This window comes from Salvelinus namaycush, chromosome 29, assembly GCF_016432855.1.
Source record: "Salvelinus namaycush isolate Seneca chromosome 29, SaNama_1.0, whole genome shotgun sequence".
In the NCBI taxonomy this organism is placed as follows: domain Eukaryota; kingdom Metazoa; phylum Chordata; class Actinopteri; order Salmoniformes; family Salmonidae; genus Salvelinus; species Salvelinus namaycush.
This window is the reverse complement of record NC_052335.1, coordinates 19876434-19890647: the sequence shown is the minus strand read 5'-3', so window position 1 is coordinate 19890647 and position 14214 is coordinate 19876434. Positions and strand designations below refer to the sequence as shown.

Here is a 14214-nt window from a genome sequence, read left to right as displayed (position 1 = left end):
AAAGGTGCTTCAACAAAGTACTGAGTAAAGGGTCTGAATACTTATGTAAATTAGGTATTTCAGTTTTTTATTTTGAATACATTTGTAAACAGTTCTAAAAAATAGTTTTTGCTTTGTCATTATGGGGTATTGTGTGTAGATTGATAAGGAAAAAACAATGTAATAAATTTTAGAATAAGGCTGTAACGTAACAAAATGTGGAAAAAGTAAAGTGGTCTGAATACTTTCCGAATGCACTGTACACTATTACAGCAAGTATAAAGGTGCAGGGAAATGCTTGCGCGCTAGCTCCCTCCACATTGCAGTACAATATCTCTTCCTCAATTATCTCGTACCCCTCCACATCGGCTCGGTACTGGTACCCCATGTATATAGCCAAGTTATCGTCACGCATTGTGTATTTATTCCTTGTGGTATTATTATTTTTCTACAATTTCTATTTTCTTTCTCTCTGCACTGTTGGTAAGAGCCCGTAAATAAGCATTTCAGTGTTAGTCTACACTTGTTGTTTACGAAGCATGTGACAAATATAATGTATTTTTCCTGAAGAGATAGTGGTAGCCCTTGATCTTGTTGTTCTGATCTGTCAATATTATTGTTTCATGTGATGTTTACAGTCTGTCATGTTAAATATGATTATAAAATGGGGTGGTTTGGATATTCCCATTGCTAGTCTATCCTGCCCATGATATGCTAGACAACATACACATGGCCACATTCCTAATAAGAGCCATCGTTTACGTCGTTACCTAGCAATGCACTACTACTTTTACAGATCCACTGTCATCTGCCCAGACATGCAACTTAGAAACTTGATATCCACTGTAAACAGCCTCCATAGCAACCATTTTGTTTGCCATCGGAACCTGCAAAGTTCTGGAACTATCAACCAGTGCTTGGGTAGTTTTGCTTGACATGGCAGTCAATATGAATAGAACTAATGACCAAAAAAGGCCTAAAATTGCACTTGACAACCAGTGTTAGTAGCATTATGTTTCATTGAAAAATACAATCAAACATTGTACAGTATATACATGTTATATGAGTAATGTAAGATATGTAAACATTATTAAAGTGGCATTATTTAGAGTGCATTGTATAAAGTGACTAGTGATCAATTTATTAAAGTGGCCAGTGATTGGGTCTCAATGTAGGCAGCAGCCTCTCTGAGTTAGTGATTGCTGTTGGTCTTGAGGTAGAAGCTGTTCTTCAGTCTCTCGGTCCCAGCTTTGATGCACCTCTACTGACCTCGCCTTCTGGATGGTAGCGGTGTGAACAGGCAATGGATTGGGTGGTTGATGTCCTTGATGATCTTTTTGGCCTTCCTGTGACATCGGGTGCTGTAGGTGTCGTGGAGGGCAGGTAGTTTTCCCCTAGTGATGCATTGTGCAGGCCGCACCACCCTCTGGAGAGCCTTGCGGTCGAGGGCGGTACAGTTGCCGTACCAGGCTGTGATACAGCCCAACAGGATGCTCTCGATTGTGCATCTGTAAAATTTTGTTAGGGTTTTGGGTGACAAGCCAAATTTCTTCAGCCTCCTGAGGTTGAAGAGGCGCTGTTGCGCCTTCTTCACCACACTGTCTGTGTGAGTGTACCATTTCAGTTCGTCTGTGATATGTACGCCGAGGAACTTGAAGCTTTCCACCTCCACTGCTGTCCCTTCGATGTGGATAGGGGGGTGCTCCCTCTGCTGTTTCCTGAAGTCCACGATCATCTCCTTTGTTTTGTTGATGTTGAGTGAGAGGTTGTTTTCCTGACACCACACTCCGAGTGCCCTCACCTCCTCCCTGTAGGCTGTCTTGTCATTGTTGGAAATCAAGCCCACTACTGTTGTGTCGTCTACAAACTTGATGATTGAGTTGGAGGCGTGCATGGCCATGCAGTCATGTGTGAACAGGGAGTACAGGAGGGGGCTGAGCACGCACCTTTGTGGGGCCCCAGTGTTGAGGGTCAGCGAAGTGGAGATGCTGTTTCCTATTTTCACCACCTGGGGGCGGCCCATCAGAAAGTTCAGGACCCAATTGCACAGGGCGGGGTTGTGACCCAGGGCCTCCAGCTTGATGATGAGCTTGGAGGGTACTATGGTGTTGAATGCTGAGCTGTAGTCAATGAACAGCATTCTTACATAGGTATTCCTTTTGTCCAGATGGGATAGGGCAGTGTGCAGTGTGATGGCGATTGCGTCATCTGTGGGCGGTATGCAAACTGAAGTGGGTCTAGGGTGGCCGGTAAGGTGGAGGTGATATGATCCTTGACTAGTTTTAATGCTGGTAACCTGTTGTATAAAAGCAATACACTTGAGTCAATGTGTTATGACATTTTTATCATGGCTGTGGCGGTCTATCCCACTCTGCTTGCCTCGTGGCTATGACCACGTCACAGCCATGATAAAAATGTCATAACATGGCCTCATGTATTATTGCTTAAATTATGTATATTTAGTCTCGCAGTCTCCTGGGCTTGGTGGCTTGATTGAATAAGACCAGTTTAAAACACTTGGGCTGCAGCGGTAACCCTCATGGGACTGTAAATACATTTTACACGAGAAATGCATATTTTAATGATAATTCTCCTACCACAGCTTTAGGGATCAGTGCCTTCTGTATTAACTATCGATCTGCCGGCCGGGCTAATATGATGTGGACGACCTAATCCATTACACTAAATGCAGGCTTTATAGAGCTGCCTGTAATTATGCTATTGACTCATAATTTGAGGATTTTAATTATTTAAGGGTATTTATATAAAATAGGAAAAGGGGACTCCAGCTTTAATAGCTCCATGTATGTTCATAGACAAAGTTCTTCCGTGAAATTCAAATTAATCCGTTGCTATTACTCGCTAATTATATTTCCTCTGTGGAAACGGGAACTTGGATATCCAAGGGCGAGGATATTTTGTCAAAATAGTAATGATTAGCAAATATCACAATGTGAAATGAGTATGCAGTGTGCCTCTTTAGTTGAGAATAGTTTCATCAAACAGTGCCAAATTTGAAAAGATTCTACATGACATGGATTCCTTTAATCTCAATAAGCTCTAATGTCTATCAGCATGCCAGCGACACTGTCTGAATTTCACTGTTTTTTCAGCGTAAAGCCTGGAGGATACTCACTAAAGCACTCTCACTGGTGTGTATCAAACGTAACTCCCTCAGTAGAGGTAAAAATTATCAACACACTCTTCACAACATTAAGTGGTATTCGTTTAGCTTGCAGTGCACCTTGCCTTACTGTATTAATGGTCTGCATCGACGATTAGCATACTCTCTGTATAATATTCAATGAATTGCTCTAATTTCCCCATATAGGTATGTTCTGATGGTTACACACTGCTCTGGTTATCAGGCTAGCCAGCTGTTGTTGTTGTTGTAGTATCGCTCACCCCTCTGATTCACCCGCAGCTCTCCCATCAGGTCTGTATATACTCTGGAGCTCAGATTCCAATACACATCTTTAGGGACTGTTTGTCCTTCAGTCTGCCCATCTCTCTCTCTCGCTCATCCTCCCTGTGTCTGTCTCCCTCCGCCTCCTCTGTCGCAGAGCCCACCGTCTTCGCCCCCCCCAGGGCTGCTTTAACTAGTCTCATGGAGACAGTGGCACAGGGTTTTGATCTGTCACTGTCCTTTCCTTCCTCTCTCTCCCTGGTCAGTGTCAATGGATTTATCCTCTAGGCAGATATACAGGGACGTAGCACTAAGACACCTGGTGAAAATGTGGCATCACCCTTATCTCCATTGACTCCTGTTACTTCACGGCCAATCTTTAGAGGCTTGTCAATGCTTTTCTTTACGGGTTAATCATATTTGATGCTTGATACATTCATAGTCAAAGTTCAGCAGAGAAAATGATTTCAATAGCTCAAGTGTCGTTTCCAAGATACATTTTTGTCAAAGCCCATCTCTGTACATAATTCATAGTATCATAGTGGGGTAAACATACACTTCATGAAATTGCATGAAGTTGTAATTTTGAACAGCTTTTTCAGATATTAAATATTCATATTATTTACAGTGACTGTCAACTAAAATTGCATTATGTTTGATAAAGATGCCACATAAGCAGAACTCAACTCTAAAGTCATGACTCAGCTAAATATTAAGCCACAAATCAAGTGTCTTTGTCATTTGTTGTTTGCTACCTGTGGCCCTTACTCCTTAGCCTTTTGACCTCTCTCTCACAAATCAAATCAAATTTTATTTCTCACATGCGCCGAATACAACAACCTTACCGTGAAATGCTATCAAGCTGTCTAGCCTGCCTTAGGAAACAGAGGATGGAGGATGTTTTATTGTCACAAACATCGGATAGGTGCAGTGAAATGTGTTGTTTTACAAGGTCAGCCATAGTAGCACCGCGCCACTGGAGCAAATTTGGGTTAAGTGCCTTGCTCAAGGGCACAGCTCGGGTAGTCGAACCAGCGACCTTTCACTAGGCTACCTGCCGTCCTGTGGGAGCGTGTGTTCTGGCCTCCTCTGACCTCACTGCATATGGATCCTTCGACACCTACCCCAAGGGCCGAGGGAGCCCCAGACACGCCTATAGTACAGCCCAGGGATAACCTCAACCTGCCCCATGGCCCAAGAACCCTGACAGGCCCACAGAAACCCAGCTCCTTTGTGAACTTCCTTTACCATTGCTGTTTACACAGACTCTGTTCGGAGTTTAAGGGAATGTGAAGTGAGATATTTCAGCTTGTTTAACTTGGATAATTTGTACCATGCAGGTGTGCTTTTTTGCAATAGAAATAGATTTCCTCCACTTTATGTACCATTTTTTAAATTTATTTGTATTGTTTTGCTTCAAAGTGCAATCATGTGTCATTATTCCTCAATTGTAGTATACAGATTGATTTGATTGCAGGTTAGGCGATAAGGATATTGTGAATCCAAGTTGTGAATGAAAACTGACCCCTAGAATGGCCTAATCACCATGCAGACTGGATTTAGTGGGGGCCTACTTGAACTCTGCCCTGTAACATTTAACACATAAAGTATATCCTGAATGAATGGACTGAATTGATTCTGAGGATCAACTCATGAATTGAAAACTCAGGGTGCCAAGCAGGGAATTATTATTGAAAGTAACAATTAATTAAGGTGACAGATTTGTTCAGGGACAACAAATGACACCCTGAGTGACCATAGATCACCTCGTATACATGGTGAGACAAATGACCGCCCTGAGGAGAAAATGGTAGAGTACTCCAAAGCATTTGACTAACCCAATTACTACACTTTGCAAGAGATCTAATATCTAACGCTTTGGAAGACTCACTTTATTTCATTTATCTGTTCTTATTAATCACGTTCCCTTCTGATGAGACATTGTGTGATCCAGGCTGTATATGAATTATCAGTTGATGAAATGGCTATCAGACAAGGATGGGGAGATGGAGGTGCTAATGAGACAGTGAGCCCTTCTTGAGGCGTCGCATCGCAGGACAGGAACACACTCAGCCAGCCAGCCACCCACACACAGCTGTGGAGATGCTACTGTGGAGATCTCACATGCACAGAAACGCACACTCACAATCACACACACCCCACAAGTCAGTGAAGGGCTTAGCTCCAAGCCATTAGGCTTGGGAGTGAGTGGCAGGTCTGCCGAGAGCAAGGATAGTGATCTAATGGCAGCTGGCTATAAAGTGATCCATGGCACGAATGCGGACCAACTTAATTAGCCTTCAAATGGAAACCAAAATTGAAGGAACAAGATGAGGGGACCTATTTTTAGATGTGTTACTTTCCCGAGGACACAAACATGGAGGAAAAATCGATAATATAATATGCTGGATTTTGATCAAATGCTGCTGGTGACCTCTACTCACTGCTGATTAGTGCAGTCCATTGAAATACAAAAATTATATATTACGACGAAGGGGAGAGGGAATGTGGTTCATTAAGGCCCTTTCACAGCAGCCAGTGTTTTCCCTTGCCTATCACACAATGCATTCATGCAATAGCATGAAATGATGCCCCTGCTTTTCATACTAGCTTGCTAAAAAGGAAAATAGTGTAAACACAATGGAAATTATAGGACCGAAAACACAATAAATGGGGTCTAGGTTACAGTGTAATTTCAATGAGCCTACATAATAACGCTAAGTAAATAGGTGACATGTATTAGGCAGTAGGAAAACACTGCTTAAATGTTTAAACTGCATGCTGGCCTTGAGGGGAGATAAACTATTTAGGACACCAGATAATAAGAGCCTCTTTAGATATTCTGTCCCCCTGACAAACATACAATTACTTTGCTTTTTTCGCAGATGATATGAGGGACAACAAAAGATGCACAATTGCAGAACATGGAACACAGAACACATCCACCATTAGCCTTTCCTCAGTCTCCTGGCAGTGCTCTGATTCAGTGTGATGTGAACGTTTGACTCGCTGGTTTCAACACATTGAAACTCTTATTGTTTGGGGAGAGAGCTGTGGAGAATTACTACTCTGGAGCAGCTGTCTTGTTAGGCTAGAATACTCTGAGTAAGTATTTAGGAGCCCAAAGATGCCTTTTAGAAAAGCTGTTTATTGTTATAATGGGAACACATTTTTTCCATTGCCGTGTTTACTACATGAGAACAAACAGTATCAATTAAGGGATCTGCCATTGGGTTTTAGGGTCCTGCTCCTGCCTCAGTGGGGCGGCATGGAGTCCTGCCCTTGCGTTAGGACAACAGCTGGGCTGCTGCGGATTATGGAAAAACTGAGAAGTGTGTGCCTGTGTGTGTGAGAGAGAGAGCGTGCAGGGGGGGGGGGGGGGTTGACTGAATTCTGTGGTAAGCAGCAAGCATGACACTGCTGATTGGAATTCCACTTTGGCTTTGAGTAGGAGATATTTATGAAGCCAGCAATTAAAGGGATAGTTCACCCAAATTGCAAAAGGACACATTGGTTTCCAAGCAGTCTATAGACAATGTATGACAGCAATCCATGCTTTGGTTTTGTTTCCATGGCTGGCACTGTTTCCAAATGCTAACGTTTTAGCATTTGTGGCACAAATCCCATTTTATGTTATGGGACCGAAATTAGCATTTTTTGCTCATCATGTTCAAATCATCTATAAGTGACTGTTGATCGTCACAATCAATTTTAGATACTTTCGAATGATTTGGACATGATGCATGAACAATTCAAATATCAGTCCTATGACTTGAATGGTATTTGTGCCACAAACGCTAAATGTTAGCATTTGGAAACAGTGCCAGGGAAACTAAAGAATGGATTACTGTCATAACTTGTCCATAGACTGCTTACTGGGTAAGGAAGTCATGGAAAGTGTGTAATTTGGGTGAACGCTCTCTTTAAGTGAATGGAACGCTCCAAATAACACAAAAGGAGTGATTATTTGGACTCAATGAAGGGTTGGATGAATTCATACTGTCAGCGCAATAGCGTTTCATCAGAATAGTTCGATTGAAACCACATTACTGTGTTTAAGATGCTTGTATTCAGTAAGAGCATTTGTCCTGTTTGGAAGTATGATGTCGGGTGTACTAACTCCTATTGTTTTAAAAGCTCATAAGAACATCACTGCAAAGTGGTACCTTTAGCGCTACTAAAATGATTCAGCTGAGGCTTGGCACAGTAATGGCTAAGCTCAGATTCCAGGAGACAGACTCGCACTCAGTCAGGGCCAGTTCCAAAAAGGACAAATTAAAGAAAAGCTTGAAAGGATTTTATTAGAAATGTACGACGGCATTTTATCTCCCCTGACTTTAAAGTGGAACTGACAGAGTTGTTGCGACATGAAAACGTATTAAAATCTGTTCATATACACCCCCAGGAAGAATTTGAAAGATTATATATTGTATTTTTATTTTATTTTTTACATTTTTTGACAAGCGGGCACTTAGATATGGTGATTTTCACATTTTCATAAATTCTTAGAATGTTTGGCATTTGTGAAAATTCTAAAGCAATATAGAGTGGGAAAGCGGCCGTGCGTTTGGACAATTAATAGACACTGCAGTAAATAAAACCGAATAAGTACATCTGTCTCGTCAAGGACCAGAGTCTACGCAGAGCGGTGAGCCATAGCCAATCAGAGCTACAGTAGGCCTTTATGCAAATAAGCAATTTGCCACACGGGCCTGTCATCATTCACTTTGAACTGGACTGTGTGTTTACAGGCTGTAGCAACAGTGCGACTTTAGATTATTAGAACGCATTCGCCAAAAGCCACAAAATACACCTGAATGGATTTTGCAAATATGTAAATACCACGGGAGTCCTTTTACATTTGGTAACTTTAAAGTCTATTGATTTTATTTTATTTATTTATTTCACCTTTATTTAACCAAGTAAGCTAGTTGAGAACAAGTTTTCATTTACAACTGCAACCTGGCCAAGATAAAGCAAAGCAACAACACAGAGTTACACATGGAATAAACAAACGTACAGTCAATAACACAATAGAAAAAAAGAAAGTCTATATACAGTGTGTGCAAATGGCGTGAGGAGGTAAGGCAATAAATAGCCCATAGTAGCGAAGTAGTTACAATTTATCAAATTATCACTGGAGTGATAGATGAGCAGATGATGATGTGCAAGTAGAAATACTGGTGTGCAAAAGAGCAGAAAAGTAAATAAAAACAATATGGGGATGAGGTAGGTAGATTGGGTGGACTATTTACAGATGGCTATGTACAGCTACAGCAATCGGTTAGCTGCTCAGATAGCTGCTGTTTAAAGTTAGTGAGGGAAAGTCTCCAGCTTCAGCGATTTTTGCAATTCGTTCCAGTCATTGGCAGCAGAGAACTGGAAGGAAAGGTGGCCAAAGGACGTGTTGGCTTTGGGGATGGCCAGTGAAATATACCTGCAAGAGCGCGTGCTACGAGTGGGTGTTGTTATCGTGACCAGTGAGCTGAGATAAGGCGGAGCTTTACCTAGCATCGACTTATAGATGACCTGGAGCCAGTGGGTCTGGCGACGAATATGTAGCGAGGGCCAGCCGACTAGAGCATACAGGTCGCAGTGGTGGGTGTTATAAGGGGCTTTGGTAACAAAACGGATGGCACTGTGATAGACTGCATCCAGTTTGCTGAGTAGAGTATTGGAAGCTATTTTGTAAAAGACATCGCCGAAGTCGAGGATCGGTAGGATAGTTAGTTTTACGAGGGTATGTTTGGCGGCGTGAGTGAAGGAGGCTTTGTTGCGAAATAGGAAGCCGATTCTAGATTTCATTTTGATGAAACCACTATGAAAGTTATGCACAGTTATGCACATCAACAACGACATAATCAACAACTAATGCTAGCCAGAGCGAGATGAGCTAAAATCTAATGAGGGAAAATTAGATAAACCCTCTCAAACTTTTTCAACTAGTTGACCGTCAGAATTGCACTGATAAACGATGAGGAATAGTAGCCTGCTTGTCCTTCTGCAGCTTGCCTGCCAATGCATGCTGGTCCCAACCCACATTTTTACAACTGAATGGGAACTTGCCTGCCCACCCATTTGATCAATGCCAAAAACATTTGATTGACAACTAGCTCAGGGTGCGTTCATAAATTGCCTCCAGTGTGTCAGAGTGCACTCTGGGTTGTTCATAAATTCAGAGTGCTGTCAGATTATCTGTTCATAAATTCAGAGCGTTTTGCAGTCAATCACCCAAGCTAACTGGCTAAAGTTGGCTAGCTTGCTAGCTACTTCCAGACACAAATGAGAGGACACCTCTGACCATTTTACTCGCCCTAGCAGAGCTGGTTAGGCTGTTTACATGTTATCTAGAGCGTTCGTAACTATCTTACTTTTTTTGCCTACGTTTACTGACACCAGTCATATTCAGCGGGTATCATAAATTCATCAGTTATTTTGCGCTCTGGCACACTCAGACGAGAGTGCTCTGAAATCGGAGTAGACAGCCACATTGAATTTATGAACGCAAGAGATATGCTAAGTGGATAATAGTCGTTCTATTTCAGCATAGAAATGCATATTTTTTGCTAGCTAGCCAAATGACACCTGCCTCTAGCTCTAGCCACTGAAAAACAACATGACACCCTCCCAGCAGCTAGCTAGCTAGCCAGCCAACGTTAGGCTCAGTGTTTTTACCTTGCTAAATAAATAGCTACATAAATAGATACGCTAGCCTATTAGCCACGTTATGACTGACTTGTGATCATTGTCCTTGCTAGTTTGATTGTATTGACATTCCCAGCCTTAGTTACATTTGTCTTGGGTTTAAAAATAAAATAAAAACTGAAACTGAAACAGTGCATCCTGAATGGGTGGAGGCAGCAAACAATGTACCAGGCCAGTTGTGATTTACAACCTGATAGCAATATTTTTTGAACTTCAAATAAATGTATTGGTGTCAGTTCTACTTTAACAGCTATGCTCATTCCCTCAATGATTAAGACTCAATAAAACACATTAAAATCGATAGCAAAACATGTAATCTTAACACCCGCATAACTAGGAAATCTCGTACCTTTCTCTCTCCCTCAATGACAGTGATAGGCACGGTGGTGGAGGGCCACTTGCTCTTCGGAGGTAAAGGCTTGTCACAATTCCACAGCACAATTATCTGCAAACGAAACAATTCAATAAAATCTTAATTCAAAAGAGCATAGACCCAGTACATATAGCCATTATTTTTTTAGCAGCGGATATATAGCGAAAATAAGTCTGTTCATTATAAACTGGGTGGTTCGAGCCCTGAATGCTGATTGGCTGAAAGCTGTGGTATATCAGACCATATACCATGGGTATGACATAACATTTCCTTTTACTCTTCTAATTACATTGGTAACCAGTTTATAATTTGCAATAAAGCACCTCGGGGGTTTGTGTGATATGGTCAATATACCACGGCTAAGGGCTATATCCAGGTATCCTAAGAACAGCCCTTAGCCGTGGTATATTGGCCATATAGCACACCCGTAAATATAGCATGGGGAGACATGGCATGCCGTATAGCTATAAAGATTTATGCTATATCACATAAGATAAACTTCCACTGACTTCGAGTGACAGTATAAAAATTAATGGTCTGCATCCCTGCTATTTCGCCTTAGCTCCCGGGTCATAGGTCTGAGCTCTCACCTGTGCACAGAACTTGGATTTGGCAACAGCGATGACGAGCTTGACTATGGGCTGCAGCTGAGATTGGAGAGGAGTCACGGCCTGGATAACAGCAGTGAACTCCTGGGACGGGATCTTACCTGCAACCACACAGAGAGACATAAACCTTAACACAAACCTTCAGACGCACACCTTAATACACACCTTCAGACACAACTTAACACACACGCACCTCAAGACATTAACCTTTCTGACACACACCTTCAGAAGGGACAGACTGGACTCTCCAATCCATCCACCTCATCACGCATAAATGGACACCCAGTGCACTTACAGCATCCCTATCAATCTCTCTGACACAGAGCTGTGGACTCTCTGACCTCTCTGGTGTACTGAGCTCTATTTATGGATTTACCCTGATGCTGTGTGGTGCCTCTAGAAGACCTATTTTGGACCCTGATCACACAACGATGCCTTCTTGATGTGGGACATGATAGCAAACTTGTGCTGGCTGTTTGTATGTGTCCATTTGGTGAGCATAACATTTACCTGAATAGGTTTGTTCTTTGCAGACATTGTTGCATAAGCAAAGAAATCTATAGAAAATCTCTGCCGATCATCTTCAAAGGAGGGATTCATTATTGCATTAGGACCACACGAGTCCCATTGGGCGGCGTACAATTGGCCCGGAGTCGTCCGGGTTATTAGGGGAGGGTTTGGCCAGGGTAGGTCATTATTATAAAATATGAATTTGTTCTTAAATGACTTGCCTAGTTAAATATATAAAAAAATATAATAATTCTCATCCGGTCATCAAAATCCCATAAGCCTTAAAGTATTTTACTCTGGCAACACTTTTGTAGAAGAAATGTTTCCTCCGGGAAACCCCACAGCCATTTCTGGCAGCAATTTTAAGTGCACTTCAAACAAACGTTTGAATCAAACATTAAACTGCAAATGTACCAAGCAGAACTGGCAAAAACATTTTGTTCAAATGACTTTCATTGAAATAACTGTGATCAAAGTCATTTCTTCAACTGTTGTTAAGACAGGGGAAACATATTTTCAATTTCAACAAGGTATGTTAAGCATTGATCCAATATTACTGTTCCCTTTAGAACACACCAACAGCTGTCGCAGAGTAGGCCGTTAGTCCCACATTTGTAAAAAAGAGCCTTGTATAATAGCCCCTCTTATCTTGAGAGTCTGCCCTTTGCAGGATACCTTACTGTAGGCCTAGTAAAGCAGGGTGTCATGTTGGTTATTAGCCTTTATGCTTGTTACTGGCCTTAGCGAAGGAGCTCTAGAACTCGTCATTAGAAAGGTTCAGTGTGATCTGAAACACGCTCAGAAACTAGACCTCATTAATATTGACAGAATGAAGTCAAACTGTACTATGGTAATGGAAGAAAAAAAAATCCCACCGATTGCAATGAACCGGAACAATCATGCTCAGCAAACGAGGCAAGTTGGAGGGTTTTCCGGACCAAAACAGAAAGCCAGGCTGGATCAATGATAGTGATAGGACTCCAGAGGAGGAAGCTGTTAGGGGGTCCTGAAGCCTCGAGGAAATCTAGCTGGTAACCTTAAAAATAAATAGAGGTGCCGGGGAAGTGAAGAGGTGGGGTGACGAGGGCAAGTGTTACCGCTTTTTCACACGAGGTGGTGGTAAACAAATCACTCCTCTTCTAGCAGCATCCTGGAGATAGTCCTTCTGTAGATGAATCGGCATTACACAATGGGAGAAGACTGTGTGGAACTGCATATGCAGTGGTCGGATAATTCACATAATTTTGTGTACCCTGCCAATCTAATTCGAGGATTTAGACAATATATAATTTCCTCATGTGAAAAGCTATAATGAAGCTATAGATTGAGATTTATTGACAGCTCAAACAAAATTCAGTTGAGACATTACATCTCATGAGTAAAAATTCTAACTCAAATGGCGATGAGAATTGGTTCGGATGACTGTGGAAAACAAGCAGAGTTTCAACAGGGAACATTCAAACAGTTTCTAAATGGACCTTCTCATTCTTATCCACTGCTTTGGCATCTCTTCATACATTCCCAGTAGCTTTAAACACAGTCAAAAGAGGATTGTGAAGCACATGATAGGAGGTACTAAAGGAGCTGGACTCTCTACTAAACAAGTTGGAAATCCAATTTGTGATTTTGAGGCGGTATACCCAGTCACCAAGACCCCCCAGAAATGGAGCCCAATGTCGCTATCGTTCCTTCTTTTCCACTTCTCAGAGGAGCAAATATGATTCGGGACAGATGCTGTCATAATAACAAAATATTGTAACATCAACTTGAAATTGACAGAGACAAATACAAGCTTAAAAACAGTAAATTAAAGTCAGTAGAATTGAAATAGGCCTACAATGCAAAGAAAAAAACTAAAACCTTCTGCTGCTATCAGCATTATGGAAAGTGAGACTGATAATGCCTGTGTATTACCGGCATTGAGAACGTTATTCCTCCAGTACCGGCAAAAACGTATAACTGTGGAAGCATAAAGCAAACTGCCCATTCCTCCTGTACACAACTCCTCAGAGAAAGACAAGCATCTATCTGAGTTATGGCTTCATCCCAGTGCTCCTCGCAGGACTGCGACAGCAGCACAGTTCATAGTGCACAGCTCCAAGGTGCTCAATGCCGGAGGAAATACACAAGACACTGACTGCAGCTCTAGGCTTTATGCTGTTCTCTGCTCCATCTCAGTGACAACTAATCACTGACTAGGGAGGACTTGACCCGTGGCAGTTAATGGGACTGCAGATAGGATATGGGATAACATATACCAGTTTGCAAGGTTACATCCAAGACAATTTCCGTTGTAAAGTGCATTGTTTGGTCCCCAAATATGACTTTATGTAAAATTTGTCTGTGGTTGGTTAGCATGAGCAACATTTTCTCAGAGGGTATTAATATGTAGCACTGGGGTATATAAAATAGCATGGAGGAAAGGTTGAGTTTGAGTTTGAGTTTGAGTTAGAGTTTATTTTTACAGGGACAGTGCACATTAATCAACGTTTCAGTAAAAGTGCCGGTTTTAGCCAGCCGGCTAATTTTCAACCGCAGTCCCTGGGCAGGTTATTAAAAACAATTACAATATAGACAATAGCAACATAGAACAAGACATAGCATACAGACATAGCAACATAGGACAAGCAAGA

At 41.9% G+C, this 14214-nt stretch overlaps 1 protein-coding gene across 1 annotated transcript in view; it reads right to left on the bottom strand.

Moving 5' to 3' along the window:
* LOC120024563 (exostosin-1-like) overlaps window positions 1–14214 on the bottom strand; it is a 347488-nt gene that overhangs the window by 17844 nt on the left and 315430 nt on the right. The window contains exons 6-7 of the mRNA XM_038968847.1: window positions 11054–11172; window positions 10440–10535 (exon numbers count right to left, since the gene is read on the bottom strand). Coding sequence (XP_038824775.1) covers window positions 10440–10535; window positions 11054–11172 — 215 coding nt within the window. The remainder of the gene's footprint in view (window positions 1–10439; window positions 10536–11053; window positions 11173–14214) is intronic.